The sequence below is a fragment of the Pelophylax lessonae genome, assembly GCF_965119305.1.
Source record: "Pelophylax lessonae genome assembly, chromosome: 1".
In the NCBI taxonomy this organism is placed as follows: domain Eukaryota; kingdom Metazoa; phylum Chordata; class Amphibia; order Anura; family Ranidae; genus Pelophylax; species Pelophylax lessonae.
In genome coordinates, this window is record NC_138768.1 from 32,816,178 (window position 1) to 32,843,336 (window position 27,159).

The following is a 27,159-nucleotide window of genomic DNA, read 5'->3' on the forward strand; positions in this document are numbered from 1 at the left end:
CCCAGCAGTCTCTTCAGTAGGGGAAGAGAGGAGGAGGGCTTTTTCAAACTAAGCACATTCTTCTGCATGCAAGCTTGAGCTAAGGGCAGATGGATTCCAGGAAGTAAATGCTACATGAATCACTTGCCCTTACTCAAGATGGCTACCGCCAAAAATGCTAGAGGTTTGTTTTTCAAAGTGATTTCTCAGAAAAATAAAGCATAGAGACATGGGTGAAAGGGGGAGTTTTCTTTGAGTATGAAAATGAATTAAATAGTGGTTTTAGTTTGTGGTGTTCAGATGCACTGTAGATCCGCTTTAAGTTGGGGTTAAAAAACAAACAAAAAAACAAAATACAATGAATTTTTTTAATATATTTTTATTACTAGTTGGGTATATTTGAAATATTCCATATTTATATTTTCCAGTCTCCATTTAGGACAGCAGATGGAGCTTTGGTCTCCTTTTCATGCGTTTTCCTGTCTTTTCTGCCCCTGTTTTGTTTACAGAGCTCAGTAGCACAAGTCAAGAGTAAGAACACATAAATCAACAAATCAGAGCTATATTTTTGCTTTGTAGCAAGGGTTTCCAGACTTTCTAAACACAGGGCCAGTTTATTGTCCTTCAGTCTTTAGGGGGCCCAGACTATGGCCAGTGGGAGTAAAATATTGCCCAGCATTTGATGGAGTGAGCAATGCCACATCATTGGTTTTAGTGGTGCCCCATGGTTGGTATTCAATGGAGGTACTCAATGGAGAAACGGTGACCCATTCTTAGTACTCAATAGAGGAATGGTGCCCCGTTGTTAGTATTCAATGGAGGAACGGTGCCTCATTGTTAGTATTCAAGGAGGTATTCAATGGAAATACTCAATAAAGGAACGGTACCCCATTGTTAGTACTCAAGGAGGTATTCAATGGAGATACTCAATGGAGGAACGGTACCCCATTGTTAGTATTCAATGGAGGAATGGTGCCCCATTGTTAGTATTCAATGGAGGAACGGTGCCTCATTGTTATTATTCAATGGAGGAACGGTGCCCCATTGTTAGTATTCAATGGAGGAACGGTGCCCCATTGTTAGTACTCAATGGAGGAATGGTGCCCCATTGTTAGTATTCAGTAGAGTAACGGTGCCCCTTTGTTAGTATTTAATGGAGGAACGGTGCCCCTTTGTTAGTATTTAATGGAGGAACGGTGCCCCTTTGTTAGTATTTAATGGAGGAACGGTGCCCCATTGTTAGTACTCAATGGAGGAATGGTGCCCCATTGTTAGTATTCAGTGGAGTAACGGTGCCCCTTTGTTAGTATTTAATGCAGGAACGGTGCCCCATTGTTAGTATTCAGTGAAGGAACGGTGCCCCATTGTTAGTATTTACTGGGGGAATTGTGCCCCATTGTTAGTATTCAATGGAGGAACGGTGCCCAATTGTTGGTGTCAGTGGATAGAATAGTACTCCATCATTGGTACCAGTGAATAGAATGGTGCCCCATCATTGGTACCAGTGGATAGAATAGTGCTCCATCATTGGTACCAGTGAATAGAATGGTGCTCCATCATTGGTACCAGTGAATAGAAGGCTGCCCCATCATTGGTACCAGTGGATAGAATGGTGCCCCATCATTAATGTCAGTGGATAGAATTGTGCCCCATCATTGGTGTCAGTGGATAGAATAGTGCCCCATCATTGGTGTCAGTGGATAGAATTGTGCCCCATCATTGGTGTCAGTGGATAGAATTGTGCCCCATCATTAATGTCAGTGGATAGAATGGAGCCCCATCATTGGTGTCAGTGGATAGAATGGTTCCCCATTATTGGTGTCAGTGGATAGAATGGTGCCCCATCATTGGTGTCAGTGGATAGAATTGTGCCCCATCATTGGTGTCGGTGGATAGAATGGTGCCCCATCATTGGTGTCAGTGAATAGAATGGTGCTCCATCATTGGTGTCAGTGGGAGGAATTGTGCCCCATTATTGGTGTCAGTGGATAGAATGGTGCCCCATCATTGGTATCAGTGGATAGAATAGTGCTCCATCATTGGTACCAGTGAATAGAATGGTGCCCCATCATTGGTACCAGTGGATAGAATAGTGCTCCATCATTGGTACCAGTGGATAGAATAGTGCTCCATCATTGGTACCAGTGAATAGAAGGCTGCCCCATCATTGGTACCAGTGAATAGAAGGCTGCCCCATCATTGGTACCAGTGGATAGAATGGTGCCCCATCATTAATGTCAGTGGATAGAATTGTGCCCCATCATTAATGTCAGTGGATAGAATAGTGCCCCATCATTGGTGTCAGTGGATAGAATGGTTCCCCATTATTGGTGTCAGTGGATTGAATGGTGCCCCATCATTGGTGTCAGTGGATAGAATGGTTCCCCATTATTGGTGTCAGCGGATAGAATGGTGCTCCATCATTGGTGTCAGTGAATAGAATGGTGCCCCATCATTGGTGTCAGTGGATAGAATTGTGCCCCATCATTGGTGTCAGTGGATAGAATGGTGCCCCATCATTGTTGTCAGTGGATAGAAAGGTGCCCCAAGGGCTGGACAAAGGCAAGCAAAGGGCCACATGTGTCCCTCAGGCCACAGTTTGAATACCACTGCCTTATAGGATGGCTGCATCAGAGATTTCAATAAAAAGACTGCTAAATTACAAAGTAGACAATTTAAGGCGCTGTGCAGTGATACTCTGTTCATAAAACGGTGGAACAAAACTGAAATCCCTCACAGCTGGGAGGTGAAACAGAGAGCACCAATTATGATGCCCAAGAATAACAATTTAACCACAAAGATCCTCAATGAAACCTGATTGTGGCTCTACAGACTGATAGAATCCCTCAGCGCTTTCATTGAGGATCTTTGTGGTTAAATAAAAAGACTGCACAGCGGCACTCTTATTTTACAGCTCCGGCTGAAATCCTGCCAGGGGATGCAATCTGCATGGAGTTTGTATATATCAGTCTGCATGGAGTTCATATATCAATCTGCATGGAGTTGGTATATCAATCTGCATGGAGTTTGTATATATCAGTCTGCATGGAGTTCATATATCAATCTGCATGGAGTTGGTATATCAATCTGCATGGAGTTGGTATATCAATCTGCATGGAGTTGGTATATCAATCTGCATGGAGTTCGTATATCAATCTGCATGGAGTTGGTATATCAATCTGCATGGAGTTGGTATATCAATCTGCATGGAGTTCGTATATCAATCTGCATGGAGTTCGTATATCAATCTGCATGGGGTTCGTATATCAATCTGCATGGGGTTTGCATGTTCTCGCAGAGTTTTCTTTCCCTAATGCAAAACCACACAGACAGCTACATTGACTCCCAAATCTCCCGTAGCCTGTGTATGTGTATGAATGTGGGTGGGGGTGTTAGCTTGTGGGGGGGCTGATGGGACCGGTTCAGTGTTCCCTGTACTGCTCTATGGAATATGTCAGCACTATATAAATGATAAATACAGAGGCTGCATGTGTGAGCAGTGGAAGCTGGCTGATCCCATTTGCTGAACAGATCTGATTCCCATACACAATGGCACCATCTGATGCGGAGACGCGGTCAATACATAATAACAGAAGGCTTTTATAGCACACGCTGATAACATTATTTACATTCAGGCCGGCTCTTTCACATGTCTACAATTACTGAGGCTACAGATTACCAACTGAACTCCAGGGAAACAGTCAAACACAAAGCTGAAATACATATGTGAGCTCGTTCACCTGACAAAGAATATGTACTTCTGCCCATCCAGTCCTGAGATTTACACAGCTCTGTCACACAGTACAGCCCTGCCTAGCAGGGAAAGAGACCTGATGACTCATCACCTGCAATTAGGGTAACACTTATATGTCATGTCCGCCCCCCAGCCTGAGACTGGACAGTGAAAGGGGAAGCAGCAGACTAAAGCATAGCTCCCAACTGTCCCTGATGTTGGAGCAAAGTCCCTCTGTCCCTCTGTCCTCCTCATTTGTCCCTCTATTTGGTCTGATCTACAAACCCAAATACAAAAAAGTTGGGACACTGTACAAATTGTGAGTAAAAAAGGAATGTACTAATTTACAAATCTCATAAACTTATATTGTATTCACAATATAATATAGATAACATATCAAATGTTGAAAGTGAGACATTTTGAAATGTCATGTCAACTATTGGCTCATTGTGGATTTCATGAGAGCTACACATTCCAAAAAAGTTGGGACAGGTAGCACTAATGCCCCATACACACGTGCAGATTATCTGCAGACTTTTGTCTGCAGACTTACCAAAACCATATAATATGAGGTCAAACCTAAACACTTTCAATTTGTATGCAATCCGGCAGGCCCTTGCACTACATAGAAAAGGTAAGTCTGCAGACAAAAGTCTGCAGATAATCTGCACGTGTGTACGGGGCATAAGGGGTTGCATGAGTGGCATGGGCAGCTTACACATCTGGAAAGGCACCATCAATGCTGAAAGGTATATCCAAGTTCTAGAACAACATATGATCCCATCCAGACATCGTCTCTTTCAGGGAAGACCTTGCATTTTCCAACATGACAATGCCAGACCACATACTGCATCAATTACAACATCATGGCTGTGTAGAAGAAGGATCCGGGTACTGAAATGGCCAGCCTGCAGTCCAGACCTTTCACCCATAGAAAATATTTGGCGCATCATAAAGAGGAAGATGCAACAAAGAAGACCTAAGACAGTTGAGCAACTAGAAGCCTGTATTAGAGAAGAATGGGACAACATTCCTATTCCTAAACTTCAGCAACTTGTTTTCTCAGTTCCCAGACGTTTGCAGACTGTTATAAAAAGAAGAGGGGATGCCACACAGTGGTAAACATGGCCTTGTCCCAACTTTTGTGAGATGTGTTGATGCCATGAAATTTAAAATCAACTTATTTTTCCCTTAACCGCTTGCCGACTGCGCACAGTATATTTACTGCGGCAGTCGGCCCCGGCCAGGCAGAGTGACGTAGGTCTACGTCGCTCGCCTGTCACTCCTTCCAGAGCCAATAGCGGGCGGGCACGCGCCCGCTGAGGCGCGCACCCGCCTCGGCTCGTTCACGGAGGAGTGCGGGAGTGTGACTGGCGGACCCGATGTCCGCCGGTCACACTACGATCGTCGGTACAGCGGGAGAAAGACAGAGCGGCTTGTGTAAACAAGCCGCCTGTCAGTTCTCCCTGTGTAAAAGTGAAGATCAAACAGTTCTACTATGTAGAACTGTTGATCTTTGTTTTTACACTAGTAGACCTGTCCCTGCACAGTTAGAAACACGCCCCTAGGACACACTTAACCCCTCCCTGTCCAATACTGTTAACCCCTTCCCTGCCAGTGTCATTTTTGCAGTAACAGTGCATATGTATATAGCACTGATTACTGCAGTAATGTCACTGGTACCCCCAAAAGTGTCACAAATGTCAGTCAAGGGTCCGATCTGTCCGCCGCAATGTCGCAGTACCGCAAAAAAAATCGCAGATCGCCGCCATTACTCGTTAAAAAAAAAAACACCAAAAATGACAAAAATCTTTCCCTTTGTTAGTAAACGCGATAACTTTTGCGCAAACCAATCAAAATACGCTTTTTGCGATTTTTTTTACCAAACATAGGTAGCGTAAAACAAATTGGCCGAAAATTTTAAAAAATTTAGATTTTTACATTTTTTTTTTGGGGAATTTCATATAAAAAAAAGTGAAAAATATTGTTGTTTTTGCAAAAATTACGCTCTTTTTTTGTTTATAGCGCGTGATCAAAAAATCGCACAGGTGATCAAATACCACCAAAAGAAAGCTCTGTTTGTGGGAAAAAAAGGACGTGAAATTCGTTTAGGTACAGCGTCGCATGACCGCGCGATTGTCCGTTAAAGTCACGCAGTAAAAAATCGCAAAATAACCCCTGGTCTTTTAGCAGGAAAATCCTCCGGTGGTAAAGTGGTTAAAATGATACATTGTCTCAGTTTAAACATTTGATATGTCATCTATGTTGTATTCTGAATAAAATATTGAAATTTGAAACTTCCACATCATTGCATTCTGTTTTTATTCACAATTTGTACAGTGTCCCAAATTTTTTGGAATCGGGTTTGTATATAGTCGTATATAAAATGCACTTTTTATCTTTCAAAAAGTCTTTCCCGGCTTTCATCCAATTTCTAAATTGCTGCATTTGTGAATTTCAAAACCCAGTTTAAAGGAGTAGTAGTGGTTACACAATTTTTTTTTTCTATAATTCTTCTTTAAGGGGGCGTGGCAGGGGGTGTGTCCTATGCCTACATCCTTTTGCGAATAGGTGTCCCTCGTTCCCATCTCAAAAAAGTGGGGAGGTATGGATTAAAGGGTTCATCTCTTTGTCACTCTGCTCTCTCCTCCTATCAGCACGTTCTTTGTTAGCACATGAGTATTGCAGGACAACTGATTGGCTCCTTGTGCTGCTTCTCCCTTTCCCAGTCTAAGCTCTGCTGTACAGGGACTGCAAGAGGCTGATACTGGGTCAGATTCAGGTACTTTTACTTCTTGCGTTTAACCACTTGCCGACCAGATATACTGCGGCAGGCTGGCTTGGCTGCACATACCTGTACGGTGGTTCGCGGGAGCGCTCCTGCGGGCACACACGCAAGGCCAGAGGCACCCTCGCCCCCCCCCCCCCCCATTAGGCAGGGGGGAAGCCAATTCACTGTCGAAAGCTGTGTACTAACAATCAGATTATCGTGCGATCAGATCGAAAGCGAGTTTTGTCGTACGATTATTGGAACGCGTGTACGGGGCATAATGGGCCACACACTATACAATTGTTTTTAGATTTTTTCCTTTAAGCTGGATACACACTATACAAATTTTGTTGTTAGATTTCCTTTTGATTTACCTTAAACTATGTAGTGGGGAGGGCCGGCCTGATTGCATACAAATTGAAAGTGTTTAGGTTTGACCTCATATTATATGGTTTTGGTAAATCTAAAGGAAAAAATCCAAAGTTGTATAGTGTGTATCCAGCTTTAGATTCACCAAAATCATATAATATGAGGTCAGACCTAAACACTTTCAATTTTTATGCAATCAGGCCGGCCCTCCCCACTACATAGTTGAAGGTAAATCTAACAACAAAAGTTGTATAGTGTGTATCCAGCTTAGGAGAAGGGCTGAGCTCTCTGGCTCCCCCCTGTGCTGCTGGTGAACAGAGGTAAGGTCATGTGACCAGTGCTGGGAGAAGGAACCCAGGTCACACTGGATGATTCTCCAAGTCACATGATCAGATGCCTCGGCTTCACAGTGATAGGAGAAGACCCCATCTATGCTTATCAATGATGAGGTGCGAGGATGCTGTGCAGTAATAACCAATCAGATCGTGCTGTATCAGTGGATGATCTGTTCTGATTGGCTGCAGTAGGTCAGAGAAGATTGGTTGGATTTCGGGGGTCTCACCTGCAGGATGAGGAGGAAGACGAAGTAAGCGTTGGCCACCCGCTGGAATTGTTCGAAGAGGTTGAGGGGGAGGAATGTGAAAACGTTGTATTTGCAGGTCTTGATTGCATTGGTCTGAAAAACACAAATATTAAATGTTACTCCGACATTCACCTTCAATTTATTCATCTTTTCACACAACTTTCACCCAAGATTCACACGTTTTTCTAATTGGAAATGTAAGGGAGCACCTCACTGACCACCGATGTAAGGGAGCACCTCACTGACCACCAATGTAAGGGAGCACCTCACTGACCACCAATGTAAGGGGGCACCTCACTGACCACCAATGTAAGGGAGCACCTCACTGACCACCGATGTAAGGGGGCACCTCACTGACCACCGATGTAAGAGAGTATCTCACTGACCACCAATATAAGGGGGCACCTCACTGACCACCAATGTAAGGGAGCATCTCACTGACCACCGATGTAAGGGGGCACCTCACTGACCACCGATGTAAGGGAGCACCTCACTGACCACCAATGTAAGGGAGCACCTCACTGACCACCAATGTAAGAGAGCACCTCACTGACCACCAATGTAAGGGGGCACCTCACTGACCACCAATGTAAGGGGGCACCTCACTGACCACCAATGTAAGGGGGCACCTCACTGACCACCAATGTAAGGGGGCACCTCAATGACCACCAATGTAAGGGAGCACCTCACTGACCACCGATGTAAGGGAGCACCTCACTGACCACCAATGTAAGGGGGCACCTCAATGACCACCAATGTAAGGGGGCACCTCAATGACCACCGATGTAAGGGGGCACCTCACTGGCCACCGATGTAAGGGAGCACCTCAATGACCACCAATGTAAGGGAGCACCTCACTGACCACCAATGTAAGAGAGCACCTCACTGACCACCAATGTAAGGGGGCACCTCACTGACCACCAATGTAAGGGGGGCACCTCACTGACCACCAATGTAAGGGAGCACCTCACTGACCACCAATGTAAGGGAGCACCTCACTGACCACCAATGTAAGGGGGGCACCTCACTGACCACCAATGTAAGGGAGCATCTCACTGACCACCAATGTAAGGGGGCACCTCACTGACCACCGATGTAAGGGAGCATCTCACTGACCACCAATGTAAGGGAGCACCTCACTGACCACCGATGTAAGGGAGCACCTCACTGACCACCAATGTAAGGGGGCACCTCAATGACCACCAATGTAAGGGGGCACCTCAATGACCACCAATGTAAGGGGGCACCTCACTGGCCACCGATGTAAGGGAGCACCTCACTGACCACCAATGTAAGGGGAGCACCTCACTGACCACCAATGTAAGGGGGCACCTCAATGACCACCGATGTAAGGGAGCACCTCACTGACCACCAATGTAAGGGGGAACCTCACTGACCACCAATGTAAGGGAGCACCTCACTGACCACCAATGTAAGAGAGCACCTCACTGACCACCAATGTAAGGGGGGCACCTCACTGACCACCAATGTAAGGGAGCACCTCACTGACCACCAATGTAAGGGAGCACCTCACTGACCACCAATGTAAGGGGGGCACCTCACTGACCACCAATGTAAGGGAGCACCTCACTGACCACCAATGTAAGGGGGCACCTCACTGACCACCGATGTAAGGGAGCACCTCACTGACCACCAATGTAAGGGGGCACCTCAATGACCACCAATGTAAGGGGGCACCTCAATGACCACCAATGTAAGGGGGCACCTCACTGGCCACCGATGTAAGGGAGCACCTCACTGACCACCAATGTAAGGGGAGCACCTCACTGACCACCAATGTAAGGGGGCACCTCAATGACCACCGATGTAAGGGAGCACCTCACTGACCACCAATGTAAGGGGGAACCTCACTGACCACCAATGTAAGGGAGCACCTCACTGACCACCAATGTAAGGGGGCACCTCACTGACCACCAATGTAAGGGGGCACCTCACTGACCACCAATGTAAGGGAGCACCTCACTGACCACCAATGTAAGGGAGCACCTCACTGACCACCAATGTAAGGGAGCACCTCACTGACCACCAATGTAAGGGGAGCACCTCACTGACTACCGATGTAAGGGGGAACCTCACTGACCACCAATGTAAGGGGGAACCTCACTGACCACCGATGTAAGGGAGCACCTCGCTGACCACCGATGTAAAGGAGCACCTCGCTGACCACCGATGTAATGGGGCACCTCACTGACCACCGATGTAAGGGAGCACCTCACTGACCACCGATGTAAGGGAGCACCTCACTGACCACCAATGTAAGGGGGAACCTCACTGACCACTGATGTAAGGGGGCACCTCACTGACCACCGATGTAAGGGAGCACCTCACTGACCACCGATGTAAGGGAGCACCTCGCTGACCACCGATGTAAGGGGGCACCTCACTGACCACCGATGTAAGGGAGCACCTCACTGACCACCGATGTAAGGGAGCACCTCACTGATCACCGATGTAAGGGAGCACCTCACTGACCACCAATGTAAGGGAGCACCTCACTGACCACCAATGTAAGGGAGCACCTCACTTACCACCAATGTAAGGGAGCACCTCACTGACCACCAATGTAAGGGAGCACCTCACTGACCACCGATGTAAGGGGGCACCTCACTTACCACCAATGTAAGGGAGCACCTCACTGATCACCGATGTAAGGGAGCACCTCACTGACCACCAATGTAAGGGGGAACCTCACTGACCACCGATGTAAGGGAGCACCTCACTGACCACCAATGTAAGGGAGCACCTCACTGACCACCAATGTAAGGGGGCACCTCACTGACCACCAATGTAAGGGGGCACCTCACTGACCACCAATGTAAGGGAGCACCTCACTGACCACTGATGTAAGGGAGCACCTCACTGACCACCAATGTAAGGGGGCACCTCACTGACCACCAATGTAAGGGGGCACCTCACCAAACTCATACAGTGGGACCATGGAGAGTGAATGTAGCCACCCTCTTACACCAAAAAATGGACTTTGGAGGAGTCTGAGAACATTATAATGGACTTTTCTGAGATAATAAATCTGTAATAAAGCCCAAAACCACAAAAATAATATATTGCAGCGTACCAATCATTAGATGTGGCTGCATTAGTTTTCTTTTTTAGGCTTTTCCCCCTCCCCCTGTTGATCTGGCCAGTAACACACCCCCTGTATTAGAGCCCCCCCCCCACTCACAGCAGACAGCAGCAATGTCAGCCCAGGTAAAGGGGAGTGAAAGACAGACTTGCAGATTTAAATACACTAACAAATTGAAGCCAAACTCCAGCTCAGACTTTATAATCAGTTACAGCAGAAACATGTTTTTGTTTTGGGATAAAGTTTTTACACTAATCAACAAAAGCTGATCATTGTAAGCACCCCAGCCAGTGGTAAATGCTTCAGCTCATTCCTCTAACTGCCACATCTGCAGGGCAGCTTGTTCTGTTGAAAAACAACAAACTTACTGACCAGATCACCAGGAGAAAAAGAAGAAAGAAAGCCTAAAAAATAGAAAACGAATGCAGCCATCACATCTAAGGATTGGTAAGCTGCAATATAAGAAATGTTTGCTTTTTTGGGTTTATTTTCGCTAAGAATACAGATTTGAATATTATTTTTTTATTCTTAACCAGAGTTCTTATCTCTTATTTCAGTCGATGAGCTCACATTGAACGTGCGGAAAGATATTTTAAAATATGAAACGCGTTGTTTTACCCAATAGCCATATTTTTTTTTATTGTCGTGAATTGTCCTTTCGGGATGTGGGTGGAAATGCCCTTTGTACAGAACGCCATAAACTCCTCCGGCTATTGATAAGCCGTCATCCAATCACAGAACGCCATAAACGCCTCCGGCTATTGATAAGCCGTCATCCAATCACAGAACGCCATAAACTCCTCCGGCTATTGATAAGCTGTCACCCAATCACAGGTGGTCAGGCCAGGCTCTCCCAGTGCGGGTTCACCAATATCCCGCCATCAGCGGCCCTCTGAATAGCGAATCCATTTATTAGCGCAGTGATATCATTTCATTACAGGTGACCTTTGGCTGTGTGAGATAAAGCCGGGTGAGGCCTGCAAACCCAGAGAAGGTGACAATCCGCCAGCACCGCGCTGCAGCTCTTTTATTTGCATAAATGAGCCACATGAATATGCAAATCCCATGTTGGTTCATTCATATGCATATCATGTGTCTCATTGCATATGAAAGCGCACCTCCCCCTCATGGCAACACTGAGCCCAGGGCAGCTGACCCTTCTGCCCCCCCTTCCCATGTGTCTCATTGCAAATGCATGCATACCTCTTCCTTATGCAAACGCTGTGCCACGGGCAGCTTGCCCCTCTGCCCCCCCCCCCCTTCCCATGTGGCTCATTGCATATGAATGCACACCTCCCCCTTATTGAAACACCGTGCCCAGGGCAGCTGCCCCCCCCCCCCCATTCCCATGTGTCTCTGCTTATAAATGCACACCTCCCTTTAAACACTACACCAAGGGCAGGTTACCCCTCTGCCCCCCTCCTATGTGGCTCTTTGCATATGAATGCACACCTCCCCCTCATGGAAACACTGCACCCATGGCAGCTGTCTCTTCTTACCCCCCCATTTCCATGTGGCTCATTGCATATGAATGCACACCTCACCCTTTAAACACTGCACCCAGGGCAGTTTCCCCCTCTGCCCTCCCTTCCATGTGGCTCATTGCCTATGCATGCACACCTCCCCCCCCTCATGGAAACACTGCGCCCAGGGCAGATGACCCTTCTGTCCCCCCCCCCCTTTTTCCATGTGGTTCATTGCATATAAATGCACATCTCCCCCTTTAAACACTGCGTCCAGGGCAGCATCCTCCTCTGCCCTCCCTTCCCATTTGACTCATTGCATATGAGTGCACACCTCCCCCTCATGGAAACACTGTGCCCAGGACAGCGACTCCTTCTGCCCCCCCGTCCATTCCCATGTGGCTCATTGCATACACACCTCTCCCTTTAAACACTGAGCCCAAGGCAGCTTTCCCCTCTGCCCCCCCCCCCCTTCCCATGTGGCTCATTGCATATGAATGCACACCCTGCCCTCATGGAAACACTGCCCAGGGCAGCTGCTCCTTCTGCCCCCCCTCCCCATTTCCATGTGGCTCATTTCATATGAACGAACACCTCCCTCATAAAACACTGCGCCCATGGCAGCTTCCCCTTCTGCCCCCTCTCCCATTCCCATGTGGCTCATTGCATATAAGTGCACACCTTCTCATTTGAACACTGCGCCAAGGGCAGCTTCTCCCTTTGTCCCCCCCCCTTGCCATGTGGCTCATTGCATATGAATTAACAACTCCCTCTTTAAACACTGTGCCCAGTGCAGCTTCCCTCTACACTCCCCCCCCCCCCATAGGGCCACAAATAAAATGGGTAATATTCTTCTGGCTCAGGAATAAAACAAAGCTGACTCTGATCCAAGACAAGCAAAGCCTACAGAAAAAATACTTTCCAAATGAAAAAAAAAAAAATGAAATAGCCTTGAGTAACGCTGGCAGATCGACCCTGACCACAAATGACTACCAGGTGTCAGCAGACTCAGCACCACTGCCCGCTGATAGGAAAAATAAATATGAAATATCAGTAATTAAATAAAGTGTATTATTAATAATACAGATCAGCAGCTGAGAAAAGGAGGGCGGTCTACAGGAATATCCCTAAGATGTACAATAATAGAGGCTCAGATATAAAATATGTATAGAAAATGAAGAGGACGTCAGTACCCAAATCATGAAGTTCCTAGATCTGTACACCTGCTTTGCCCATTATGAGGGGTTCCCTCCATCCCTGTGCTGAGTTTCCAGGTCTGTACACCTGCTTTGCCCATTATGAGGGGTTCCCTCCATCCCTGTGCTGAGTTCCCAGGTCTGTACACCTGCTTTGCCCATTATGAGGGGTTCCCACCATCCCTGTGCTGAGTTCCCAGGTCTGTTCACCTGCTGTGCCCATTATGAGGGGTTCCCACCATCCCTGTGCTGAGTTTCCAGGTCTGTACACCTGCTGTGCCCATTATGAGGGGTTCCCACCATCCCTGTGCTGAGTTCCCAGGTCTGTACACCTGCTGTGCCCATTATGAGGGGTTCCCACCATCCCTGTGCTGAGTTTCCAGGTCTGTACACCTGCTGGGCCCATTATGAGGGGTTCCCACCATTCCTACCAGATTTTTCTATGTATTTTAAACTAAGGAGAATGTCACAAGAGTATCTGGAACACACAAAGATGGATGGGAACACCCAAAACCCAGATGGACAGAGTCAGCAGTTACGGCAGAGAGATCTCACTGTTGGAGTATTCAAGACATAGAAGAGGGTGGTGGATCCATAACCCCCCCAGCACTCAGGATGTCCTCATTCTTCTGTGTTAGGGTGCCCAGTCCTGGAACATCTAAAGACTAAGGACATCTAATGGTGGAAAGCAGCTACTGCACTGCACAGGACACCACTACACAGGAGGTGAGTTTTGCACTCCTGTGACGCCACCTCCTGTGTCCAACACTAGGGCCGACTGTGCGAAGCAGTGTTTATTTTTTTGTAAAAAATTCCAAAGAATAAATAAATAAAAAATAGGTAGTGAAATGTATATATCGATAAAAATTAATATTTAAAATAGTCCATAAATAGTAGTGCAAAGTCCAAAAAAAAGAAAGTATTAGTGCAAAGTCCAAAAAATATATATATAAGTATATATATTATAAGGTGCTTTCCTGGGGTGATCCGGAGTGGGTGTGCGGGTGAGGAATCTAGTGCTCCCCTCTCAATATACACGTGCGGGCTATATTGAGAGTCACGCTTGTGGTGCCGCGTCATGTATTATTTGATGTTCTCCTCATCAGTTTGGCCAGTGCAGATCAGGAGTCCTTGTTAACTCCTTCTCCTGGGATGGAGGTATGGGGACTTCATGGGGGGCACTGAAAAACAATCTGGGGGGGGGGGTATAAAAGATATTTGTAGCCACAAAGCAAATAATGAGCCCTTGGAGGCCCCAACGAGTTGTGCTTGGCCCCCAGGATCACCAACTCCTTTGTGGAAATTCATGTAACTCTAGGAATGACGTTCCAAGAACTGATCCTAATGGCAGCTGGAGACGCTCTGAGCGCAGAATTATTCCGTCTCTTATCTAAACACGCCGACTCTTCCGGGGAAAAAGAAAAAAAAAACCTGGAATTTTCCTTCTGCGTTCTGGATAATATCGACCTCCATAGAGGCTCCATCACCACCATGATGAGCCAGCAGACCACACTCATCAATCCCGGGGAAGTATGTCTGCAATCTGCCCACCACTCCGCCTTGACTACATTCTTATACATTCCCTCATTTTTTTATGTTGTTGTCTTTCCAAAGTTTACATAGCGATCGAGTGCAAATCAGGGAGTGTTCATTTTGTAAGGAGGCCACAGCGATCTTCTCCAGGAGACGTGTGTAACCTCTCCCCCGTATCTGACCGCCTTCCACAAAAAATTTTAAAGCTGAAGTTTAATCTGATTATATTTTTCATTCCTTGCCCCCCCCCTCCACCACCACCAAACCGAAATGTAAAATTACACACACACCTTTTTTAGGATCCAGCGATATCATCTCTGGGTCTCTTCTGTGCTTCTCTATCCTCTTAAAGCGTTTGTTACCCCAACATTTCATATTCCTGATATGTGTCTGCTGTACCATCCCTGATATGTGTCTGCTGTACCATCCCTGATATGTGTCTGCTGTACCATCCCTGATATGTGTCTGCTGTACCATCCCTGATATGTGTCTGCTGTACCATCCCTGTTATGTGTCTGCTGTACCATCCCTGATATGTGTCTGCTGTACCATCCCTGTTATGTGTCGATATGTGTCTGCTGTACCATCCCTGATATGTGTCTGCTGTACCATCCCTGATATGTGTCTGCTATACCATCCCTGTTATGTGTCTGCTGTACCATCCCTGATATGTGTCTGCTGTACCATCCCTGATATGTGTCTGCTGTACCATCCCTGATATGTGTCTGCTATACCATCCCTGTTATGTGTCTGCTGTACCATCCCTGATATGTGTCTGCTGTACCATCCCTGATATGTGTCTGCTGTACCATCCCTGATATGTGTCTGCTGTACCATCCCTGATATGTGTCTGCTGTACCATCCCTGATATGTGTCTGCTGTACCATCCCTGATATGTGTCTGCTGTACCATCCCTGATATGTGTCTGCTGTACCATCCCTGATATGTGTCTGCTGTACCATCCCTGATATGTGTCTGCTGTACCATCCCTGATATGTGTCTGCTGTACCATCCCTGATATGTGTCTGCTGTACCATCCCTGATATGTGTCTGCTGTACCATCCCTGATATGTGTCTGCTGTACCATCCCTGATATGTGTCTGCTGTACCATGTACAGTACTTGTATAAGAAATAGTGATTGACCAATATCGTTTTTTTAACCACTTAACATTTTACTGCGGCAGGCAGCCGCGCCTAGGCAAAGCGACGTAGTACTACGTCGCTCGCTCAGGAGACTCTGCCACCGGCGTGCTCCTGCCCACGCTCTTCAGCCGGGGAGCCAGCTCATGTGACCGGCGGCTCCGATGGCCGCCAGCCACTCGCGATCTCCCGCAGCTGAGGGAGAAAGACAGACGGCTGATGTAAACACAGCCGTCTGTCATTCTTCCTGAAGTGATCATAGAGGCTATGTGATCCTGCTATATAGGATCGCATGTCTCTGTGATTACTTCACAAGCCACGCCCCCTGACAGTTAGAATCACACCCCTAGGGACACATTTAACCCCTTGATCACCTATACAGTTAACCCCTTCCCTGCCAGTGTCATTATTACAGTGACAGTGCATATTTTTAGTACTGATTACTGTAGTAATGTCACTGGTCCCCCAAAAGTGTCTGAAATGTCAGTCAGGGGTTTGATCTGTCCGCCGCAATGTTGCAGTCCCACAAAAAAAGAAATCGCAGATCGCCGCCATTACTAGTAAAAAAAAAACAAAACAATAAAAATGACATAAATCTTTCCCGTAGTTAGTAAACTTTCGCGCAAACCAATGAAAATACGCTTATTGCGATTTTTTTTTACCAAAAATATGTAGCAGAAAACAAATTGGCCTAAAATGTTAAAAAAAATGTGATTTTTAAATTTTTTTTTGAGAATTTCATATAAAAAATATGTGAAAAATATTGTTATTTTTTCAGAATTGTCGCTCTTTTTTTGTTTATAGCGCAAAAAATAAAAATCGCACAGGTGATCAAATACCACCAAAAGAAAGCTCTGTTGGTGGGAAAAAAAGAACGTCAATTTTGTTTGGGTACAGCGTCGCATGACCACACAATTGTTCGTTAAAGTCACGCAGTGCCGAATCGCAAAATAGGGCCTGGTCTTTGAGCAGCCAAATCCTCCGGTCTGAAAGTGGTTAATGCCGATACCGATATTTTGGTCATTGGATATCGGCCGATATTTTTGGACATTAAATTTTTTTTTTTTTTTAGGTACTCTTGTGGAGGGATCTGTGGGTCTAAAAGACCCCAAACCCCTCCTCTGCACTTAACACGTTCCAAACGCCAAGTTTGGCTGTTTTGAATGCTGTCAGTTTTTTAAATTCTGAGCCGAGTACCCGGAAGTGATGTCATGACATCACTTCCGGGTTTTATACATGGAGACCTGGGTCTTCTCTTCGTCGGCGGTGGAGGTAGGATGCCCGGGTCTCCCGGTGGGATGGGAGACCCGGGCGAGCCGCGGAAGGCGGGGGGAGGATGTCCCCTCCAGCTCCTTGTAATGACAGCTGAGCGGCTTGTAATGATAGCTGAGTGCTTGTACTGGGGTAATGCGTCTAGCTGCAGGCATCACTCCGGTACAGCACTTTCCTGAAATATCGGTAACCTCAGGGGCCGATTCTGATATATCGGGGAAAGTGCAGACCGGCCCCCAATATATGCCAATAATCGGTTGATCTCTAATAAGAAAGTCTCCTGTTCTCTTTGTATTGCTTCCTTTGTGTGAAATCCCTGCTGTTCCTGCCAGTCCCTCTGCTTTCCTATTAAAAACTGACCACGCTAAGCAGAACACAGCGTGGTCAGTTCTCTAGCTATGTTGGGAACTCAGCCTGCTCTCCTCCAATGATCAGACTTGTCCTGACACACCCTCCTTGCACAGCCATTCACTGGGAAGCTCAGTGTACTGTTGCCTCTCCTCCCCCCAGCCCTTATGCAGCTGAGAAGAGAGGGAATGTGATCACTTATAAAAAAGGGAAAAAAGGAATTTATAATGTTTTTTTTATATATACTGTATATATATACAAATGTTTTGTCTTTCCGCAAACATTGTATATTTTTTTTAGCAGAGACCCAAGAGAAAAAAATGGTGATTGTTGCAATTTTTAATGTCACACCGTATTTGCGTGGCGGTTTTTTCAAAAGCAGTTTTTGGGGGAAAAAAATACACTTTAATGAAATTGAATGCAAAAAAAACACAATGCATAACCCAACTTTTTGGTAACGTATAAAAGATGATGTTATGCCGAGTTAATAAATACCTAACATGTCACGCTTTAAAATTGCGCACGCTCGTGGAATGGGGACAAACTACGATACTCAAAAACTCCATAGGCGAAGCTTTAAACATTTTTACACGTTACCTCTTTAGAGTCACAGAGAAAGTCTAGAGCTAAAATTATTGCTCTCCCTCTAATGTTTGCAGTGATACCTCACATGTGTGGTGCGAACACCGTTTACATATGCGTTCGCAGCTTGAGTATGCGCTTGGTTCAGCACACGAGCACGGAGGGATGGGCGCACTTAATTTTTTTTTTTTTTTTTGGTTTTACAAATGTGTTTTTCACATCTTTACAAAAATGTTTTGCCTTTCATTTCTATTTGAAACTGAATGGATTTTTTTTCCAAGGTGATAATTAAAAAATCCCAGGATCAGGCCTTTTCTGGCACTTTTTGTATTCAAGTAAAAATCTGTATTTTCTCCTTGAAAATTACTCAGAACCCCCAAACATTATATATATATATTTTTTTTTTAGCAGAGACCCCTAGAGCAGAGATGGCCAACCTCGGCACCCCAGATGTTTTGGAACTACATTTCCCATAATGCTTATGCACTCTGCAGTGTAGTTGAGCATCATGGGAAATGTAGTTCCAAAACATCTGGGGTGCCGAGATTTGCCATCACTGCCCTAGAGAATAAAATGGTGATCCTTGTAATTTTTTTTTATATCACACTGTATTTGCGGTTTTTCAATAGCGATTTTTGGGGCAAAAATAGATACCTAACATGTGCGAATACTATTTTCATATGTCTGTCCAGCTTGCTTCAGCGCACGGGCACGGAGAGATGGGTGCGCTTCAATTTTTTTTTTTTACTTATTTATTTTATTTTTTTATTTTTACACTGTCCCTTTATTTATTTATTTTTTGATCAGTTTTATTCCTATTACAAGGAATGCAAACATCCATTGTAATAGAAATAAGGGGTGACAGGTCCTCTTTGTGGAAAGACCTGGGGTCTATAGGACCCCAAATCTCTCCTCTACCTTTTTAAACAAAAAAAAAAAAAAAAAAGAAAAATGGTTTAAAATCGCCCGGTCCTCCAGGATCATAGAGGTGATCAGAGACAATCCGAACCGTCGGATAGTTTCTCGGGCTCACTGGTAAATACAGTAAGCATGAGAAACACCGGCGAGCAGAGGGAAGGGGGGACCCCTCCTGCTGCTTCTGAAAGCGACCCTCCTGCTGCTTCTGAAAGCGACCTTCCTGCTGCTTCTGAAAGCGATCAATCTGCTAATTAGCCGCTTGGACCGCTTTCATGAGAAAGATAGTCTCACACTGGATGACTGCACAGATCTGGAAGAAATACACAAAGCACACAAGGGGGTCTATATATAAAACGTTCGCTGTGCGGATGTCTTGAGCATTCACATGAGCACCACGAATTATTGCAGTATTGTTTATAATACAATTATCCCTAGGATCATCAGCTCCATCTAGTGGCCATAATGTGGTATTTTTTTTTTTCTTTTTAAACAATACCACATTATGGCCACTAGATGGAGCTAACCATAGGGGAGTAATGGTGAACCTTGGCACCCCGAATGTTTTGGAACTACATTTCCCATGATGCATATGCACACTGCAGTGTAGGTGAGCGTCATGGGAAATGTAGTTCCAAAACATCTGGCGTGCCAAGGTTCGCCGTCACTGCCCTATGGTCATCAGCTCCATTTAGTGGCCATAATGTGGTATTGTTTTTAAATTAAAAAATAAATAAAAAATACCACATTAGGTCACTAGATGGAGCTGATGATCATTGGGAAATAATCCTACTGCACATAATACAACAGATATTTGTGGCACCTGTGCGAATGCCTAAAACATGCGCACAGCAAACGTTTTATACATAGACCCCCATCCCCCAATATTCAAGTAAGAATACACCTCTACACATTGTGTATAAATAATATTTGCTTACACCGGAGTTCAGCTAGTTTTTTTTTCTTTTTGCCAGATATTTCACTATCTGCTCTTTAACCTTTGTATGCACTTTTACTTTGCGATTCCAACATTCCTATTAAAACTAATAAAAAAAATATATATAACAGGTGAACGTCTGCGGGGGAGGGGAGCAATGATTGATACAGGAATGGTGAACATGCAAAGACCGCAGTGACATCACCGACCAAAGTCCAAGGACAGCAGCCGTGGATACAGGACAGGACGGAGGTGGACTTACCGCATATTTAAATTTTAGGTTGAACTCTCTGTCGTTTGCTCGAAGACGCCTCTCTTTCTCTGCAGGGGAAAAAAAAGGAAAAAAATATAAAAACATTTACAATATGATAGTTTTATTATATATGCAGTATTTCTATTGTATATTATATAAATATATATATATATTATATGTTCTATTATATATATATATTTATATCCATACAGTATATAATTAATTAAAATAATAATTATTTAAATAATATTTAATGTTTAATCAATTATTAATTCTATTTGATTTAATTTTATTTGAATATAATTTTATATATATATATATATATATATATATATATACATACACACACACACACAAATTTTATAAATAATAGTATAAATAAATAATAATAAGATAATATAATATATTTATATCCATACAGTATATAATTAATTAAAATAATAATAATAATTAAGTAATATTTAATATTTTAATTATTACTAATTCTATTTGAATTAAATATATATATATATATATATATATATATATATATAGAGAGAGAGAGAGAGAGAGAGAGAGAGATTGATAGATAGATGTACAGTGCCTTGCCAAAGTATTCGGCCCCCTTGAACTTTGCGACCTTTTGCCACATTTCAGGCTTCAAACATAAAGATATAAAACTGTAATTTTTTGTGAAGAATCAACAACAAGTGGGACACAATCATGAAGTGTAATGAAATTTATTGGATATTTCAAACTTTGTTAACAAATAAAAAACTGAAAAATTGGGCGTGCAAAATTATTCAGCCCCTTTAATTTCAGTGCAGCAAACTCTCTCCAGAAGTTCAGTGAGGATCTCTGAATGATCCAATGTTGACCTAAATGACTAATGATGATAAATAGAATCCACCTGTGTGTAATCAAGTCTCCGTATAAATGCACCTGCACTGTGATAGTCTCAGAGGTCCGTTTAAAGCGCAGAGAGCAGTGTTCGGGTAGTTACTCAAAAAATTTAACTAGTTACTAGTTACTTCTGTAAATTGTAACGAGATTACTTTACTAGTTACTGCATTTGAAAAGTAACTTCACTACTTATTACTTTACTTTCCTCTTTCTTAATTGACCGTGTAGAAGAAGATACATGACACTCTTTCTGCATAGAGTTTATTGTATAAACACAGGCTTTGGGAAAGATGAGAACAAAACCTGAAAAAACAGAATAAAACATAAAGTGCAACAAAAAGTCATAAACTTCATCCCTCTCTATTCTTCCAAATAACGATTGTATCGCACGGCTTGGGTAACACAGGAAAGCGCGTTCCTATAGCCTAGTAAAGTAGTGTAGTTACCAATATTAGTATTGTAACTAGTTATGTTACTTCGTTACCAAAAAAAGTAATGTAGTTACTGTAATCAGTTACTTTGTAACTAGTTACCCCCAACACTGGCAGAGAGCATCATGAAGAACAAGGAACATACCAGGCAGGTCCGAGATACTGTTGTGGAGAAGTTTAAAGCCGGATTTGGATACAAAAAGATTTCCCAAGCTTTAAACATCCCAAGGAGCACTGTGCAAGCGATAATATTGAAATGGAAGGAGTATCAGACCACTGCAAATCTACGAAGACCTGGCCGTCCCTCTAAACTTTCAGCTCATACAAGGAGAAGACTGATCAGAGATGCAGCCAAGAGGCCCATGATCACTCTGGATGAACTGCAGAGATCTACAGCTGAGGTGGGAGACTCTGTCCATAGGACAACAATCAGTCGTATACTGCACAAATCTGGCCTTTATGGAAGAGTGGCAAGAAGAAAGCCATTTCTTAAAGATATCCATAAAAAGTGTTGTTTAAAGTTTCCCACAAGCCACCTGGGAGACACCAAACATGTGGAAGAAGGTGCTCTGGTCAGATGAAACCAAAATCAAACTTTTTGGCAACAATGCAAAACGTTATGTTTGGTGTAAAAGCAACACAGCTCATCACCCTGAACACACCATCCCCCACTGTCAAACATGGTGGGGGCAGCATCATGGTTTGGTCCTGCTTTTCTTCAGCAGGGACAGGGAAGATGGTTAAAATTGATGGGAAGATGGATGGAGCCAAATACAGGACAATTCTGGAAGAAAACCTGATGGAGTCTGCAAAAGACCTGAGACTGGGACGGAGATTTGTCTTCCAACAAGACAATGATCCAAAACATAAAGCAAAATCTACAATGGAATGGTTCACAAATAAACATATCCAGGTGTTAGAATGGCCAAGTCAAAGTCCAGACCTGAATCCAATCGAGAATCTGTGGAAAGAACTGAAAACTGCTGTTCACAAACGCTCTCCATCCAACCTCACTGAGCTCGAGCTGTTTTGCAAGGAGGAATGGGCAAAAATTTCAGTCTCTCGATGTGCAAAACTGATAGAGACATACCCCAAGCGACTTACAGCTGTAATCACAGCAAAAGGTGGCGCTACAAAGTATTAACTTAAGGGGGCTGAATAATTTTGCACACCCAATTTTTCAGTCTTTTATTTGTTGAAAAAGTTTGAAATATCCAATAAATTTCGTTCCACTTCATGATTGTGTCCCACTTGTTGTTGATTCTTCACAAAAAATGACAGTTTTATATCTTTATGTTTGAAGCCTGAAATGTGGCAAAAGGTCGCAAAGTTCAAGGGGGCCGAATACTTTCGCAAGGCACTGTATATATATATATATAAATATAATTTTATAAATAATAATATTAATAAGTATTAATAATAAGATAATATATATATATACACACACACAGTATCTCACAAAAGTGAGGACATTTTTGTAAATATTTTATTATATCTTTTCATGTGACAACACTGAAGAAGTAACACTTTGCTACAATGTAAAGTAGTGAGTGTACAGCTTGTATAACAGTGTAAATTTGCTGTCCCCTCAAAATAACTCAACACACAGCCATTAATGTCTAAACCGCTGGCAAGAAAAGTGAGTACACCCCTAAGTGAAAATGTCCAAACTGGTCCCAAAGTGTCAATATTTTGTGTGACCACCATTATTTTCCAGCACTGCCTTAACCCTCTTGGGCATGGAGTTCACCAGAGCTTCACAGGTTGCCACTGGAGTCCTCTTCCACTCCTCCATGATGACATCACAGAGCTGGTGGATGTTAGAGACCTTGCACTCCTCCACCTTCTGTTTGAGTATGCCCCACAGTTGTTCAATAGGGTTTAGGCCTGGAGCGCAAAAAATAAAAACCGCAGAGGTGATCAAATACCACCAAAAGAAAGCTCTATTTGTGGGAAAATAAAAGACATCAATTTTATTTGGGTACAACGTTGCACGCCCGTGCAATTGTCAGTTAAAGTAACGCAGTGCTGAATCGCAAAAAATGGTCTGGTCATTGAGAGGGAAAACCTTCTGGTCCAGAAGTGGTTAATGTGTCAAGTAGACAAAACAAAAAAAAACATGCAACAAAAGTCTTAAATACGTGCGGTTAAAAACACGCGAAATTCAACGCTTAAAAAAGGGTGCTCACTTTCCGTGATTGTCATGCATAGGGCAGCCTATGGAAATAATTGAGCTGCCCTAAGCACTTAACACAACATGGCAGGAGGAAAGCACACCTGTATGATGCCTTCATGGTGTGAATGGTTCAAAGACACAGAGGTAAGTATTAGGACCAATTCACACCATTGCATTAGAAAACCCACGTGGGTTTTTGGCTTGTTTTGGCAAAGCTGCATAAAATGTAACACAACGCAAAACACTTTTTACATCTAAAACACAACAACGTCAAACACATCCACCTTGCCTTCCCCCCCCCCCCCCCCCCCACTGTGTGGTGCACAGGATTGAGACCCTACGCGTTTCATTTTCAGCATTTCCTGCCTCGGCTTTGTCGGATGCCGCTGTTGGAAACATGGACATGAGACTTGAAAAACTCCCCAATAATAACACATATGCCGTTTTCAGTGTGTTTTCCGTGCGGTGCCATCGGCTACAACGTAATGTGTGTTTTTACTGAAGCAAGTGAGATTATTCAGCCCTGTGATGCAACGCACTGGTGTGAAGAGCTTTGTATTATAATGGTGACTAGTTCCTATTCCGTATTTAGCGCGCCGAGGTTTATCGCCCCCCCAATCCCTGAGCCTTGCATCCCCGCACTCCTCTCCATCCTGTGCTCACTATCAGAAGCCGGCACCATATACTATGACCCCGGTGGGCCCCCAGCAGCCCCCCTCCTCCTGGGGGAGGAATAAACTCCTTTTTTTGGAATATGAAGGAATTACTCATCTGTTTTCTTTAATTAAAATGTTATTGACTTGAACTTGTTAACGGCCCGGTGAGCTAACACCCTGAAGGTTGTACCAAAGTATTCCGCCACGTGACTCCTTTCAGTGTACAGGAGGCAGATGTTGTCAACACCAGGCCGAGGGGTCCACAGCTGAGGCAGAGGGGTCCACAACTGAGGCAGAGGGCTCCACAGCTAAGGCCGAGGGCTTCACAGATGAGGCCGAGGGCTCCACAGATGAGGCAGAGGGGTACGCAGCTGAGGCCAAGGGGTCCGCAGCTGAGACCGAGGGCTCCACAGCTAAGGCTGAGGGCTTCTCAGATGAGGCCGAGGGCTCCACAGATGAGGCAGAGGGGTCCACAGATGAGGCCGAGGGGTCCACAGGTGAGGCTGAGGGCTCCATAGCTGAGGCAGAGGGGTCCACAACTGAGGCAGAGGGGTCCACAGCTGAGGCCGAGGGCTCCACAGCTAAGGCCGAGGGCTTCACAGATGAGGCCGAGGGCTCCACAGATGAGGCAGAGGGGTACGCAGCTGAGACCGAGGGCTCCACAGCTAAGGCTGAGGGCTTCTCAGATGAGGCCGAGGGCTCCACAGATGAGGCAGAGGGGTCCACAGATGAGGCCGAGGGGTCCACAGATGAGGCTGAGGGCTCCATAGCTGAGGCAGAGGGGTCCACAACTGAGGGCGAGGGGTCCACAACTGAGGGCGAGGGGTCCACAGCTGAGGCCAAGGGCTCCACAGATGAGGCAGAGGGGTCCACAGATGAGGCCGAGGGGTCCACAGATGAGGCTGAGGGCTCCATAGCTGAGGCAGAGGGGTCCACAACTGAGGCAGAGGGGTCCACAGCTGAGGCTGAGAGGTCCACAACTGAGGGCGAGGGGTCCACAACTGAGGGCGAGGGCTCCACAGCTGAGGCCGAGGGGTCCACAACTGAGGCCGAGGGCTCCACATGGGCTTAGGGCCCAGTCATGTTTGCAGTAAAAATAGGTAGTTGAGCGCAGTTTTACCACCGCCGCCCCGCACAGCGGCAGAAGGGGGATGTGCACATGCCATGTCAAAAATGATACCCCCTGTTGTGTTTGGCGGCGTTACTTTCACGCCGCGCCATGAGATGTATATATATGAGATGTTTTATATATATATATATATATATATATATATATATATATATATGATAAAATATAGTATGTTTTATATATATTGTATATGGTATATATACTAGATGTATTGTAAATGGTGTGTATATAGATATATATACAGTATATATGTATATATATATATATATATATATATATATATATATATATATTCATATTCATATATAATTAACTGAAATAATGTTATATTATATAAAATATTTACAAAAATGTAAGGGATAGTGTATACCAAAAGGTTAAAAAAGTAAAAAAAAAAAAACCAAAATATAAACGAGTGTCAGCCTTGATGGAGTTTTAGTTATTTCCTGCTGTCACTCTTCTATGTTTCCCCAGCGTTGTATGATGTAACAATGCTCCAGGGCACCAAGCTCTGAATGGGCCCTCGGGCGGCGGCGGCGGCGTGCAGCCTGTTTGTTTTCATGACGCGCTCCTAATATTCTCTGGAAGGGTTTCACTTTTCGGGGCAGAGTTGGAACAATGGAGGTCACTTCTAGACGAGTTCATCTCCTGGCAACTCCCAACACAAAACAAGAAACATCTCCAGCCCAGCGCTGTCACCGATTCCTGGAGATCGGCGGTAAAGAGAACTGCCATGGCTTTTTAACAATTCATCCGCCTTTGTAACTCGCCATTATTAAAAGATATTGCAGACTTTAACCACTTCTGGACCGGAAAGTTTTCCCCCCCTTAATGACAAGGCCATTTTTTGGGATTCGGAGCTGCGTTGCTTTAACTGACAATTGCGCGGCCGTGCGTTGCTGTACCAAAATAAAATGTACGTCCTTTTTTTCCCACAGAGATTTCTTTTGGTGTTATTTGATCACCTGTGCGATTTTTATTTTTTGCGCTATAAACAAAAAAAGAGCGACAATTCTGAAAAAAATATATATATTTTTTACTTTCTGCTATATATAACATTCCCAATAAAAAAAAAATGCAAAAAATACATTTTTTTCATCATTTTTGGCCAATTTGTATTCTGCTACATATTTTTGGTAAAAAAAATCCCAATAAGAGTATTTTGATTGGTTTGCGCAAAAGTTATTGCATCTACAAACTACGGAAAAGATTTATTTATTTTTATTTATTTATCTTTTTTTACTAGTAATGGCGGCGATCTGCGATTTTTGCAGGACTGCGACATTGCGGCGGACAGATCGGACCGCCTAACTGACATTTTTGACACTTTTGGGGGGACCGGTGACATTACTACAGTAATCAGTGCTAAAAATATGCACTGTTACTGTAATAATGACACTGGCAGGTTAGGGGTTAACGCCAGGGGCGATCAAAGCGTTAAATGTGATCCATGGGGGTGCTTTCTAACTGTGTGGGGGGTGGGGTTGCTGGATAAACACAGAGACCTGTGTTCCTAAATAGGAGGATCCCTGTGTTCATTACTGACAGAACAGCCCCTGGATCCGCTGATTGGCTCCCTCTGTGGCGAATGGGCGCATGCGCTCCCCCACTCGCAGTCCCGCAAAGTGACGTACAGTTACGTCATTTCACGGGACAGAGCCGACCTGCCGCATATTATGGGCGAATGTTCTATAGGCTATTCTCTCTT

At 44.5% G+C, this 27,159-nt stretch overlaps 1 protein-coding gene across 1 annotated transcript in view; it reads right to left on the bottom strand.

The window, feature by feature from the left end:
- Window positions 1-27,159, bottom strand: part of LOC309554636 (phospholipid-transporting ATPase ID-like) — a 194,272-nt gene that overhangs the window by 74,536 nt on the left and 92,577 nt on the right. The window contains exons 3-4 of the mRNA XM_082256354.1: window positions 20,187-20,245; window positions 7,414-7,527 (exon numbers count right to left, since the gene is read on the bottom strand). Coding sequence (XP_082112480.1) covers window positions 7,414-7,527; window positions 20,187-20,245 — 173 coding nt within the window. The remainder of the gene's footprint in view (window positions 1-7,413; window positions 7,528-20,186; window positions 20,246-27,159) is intronic.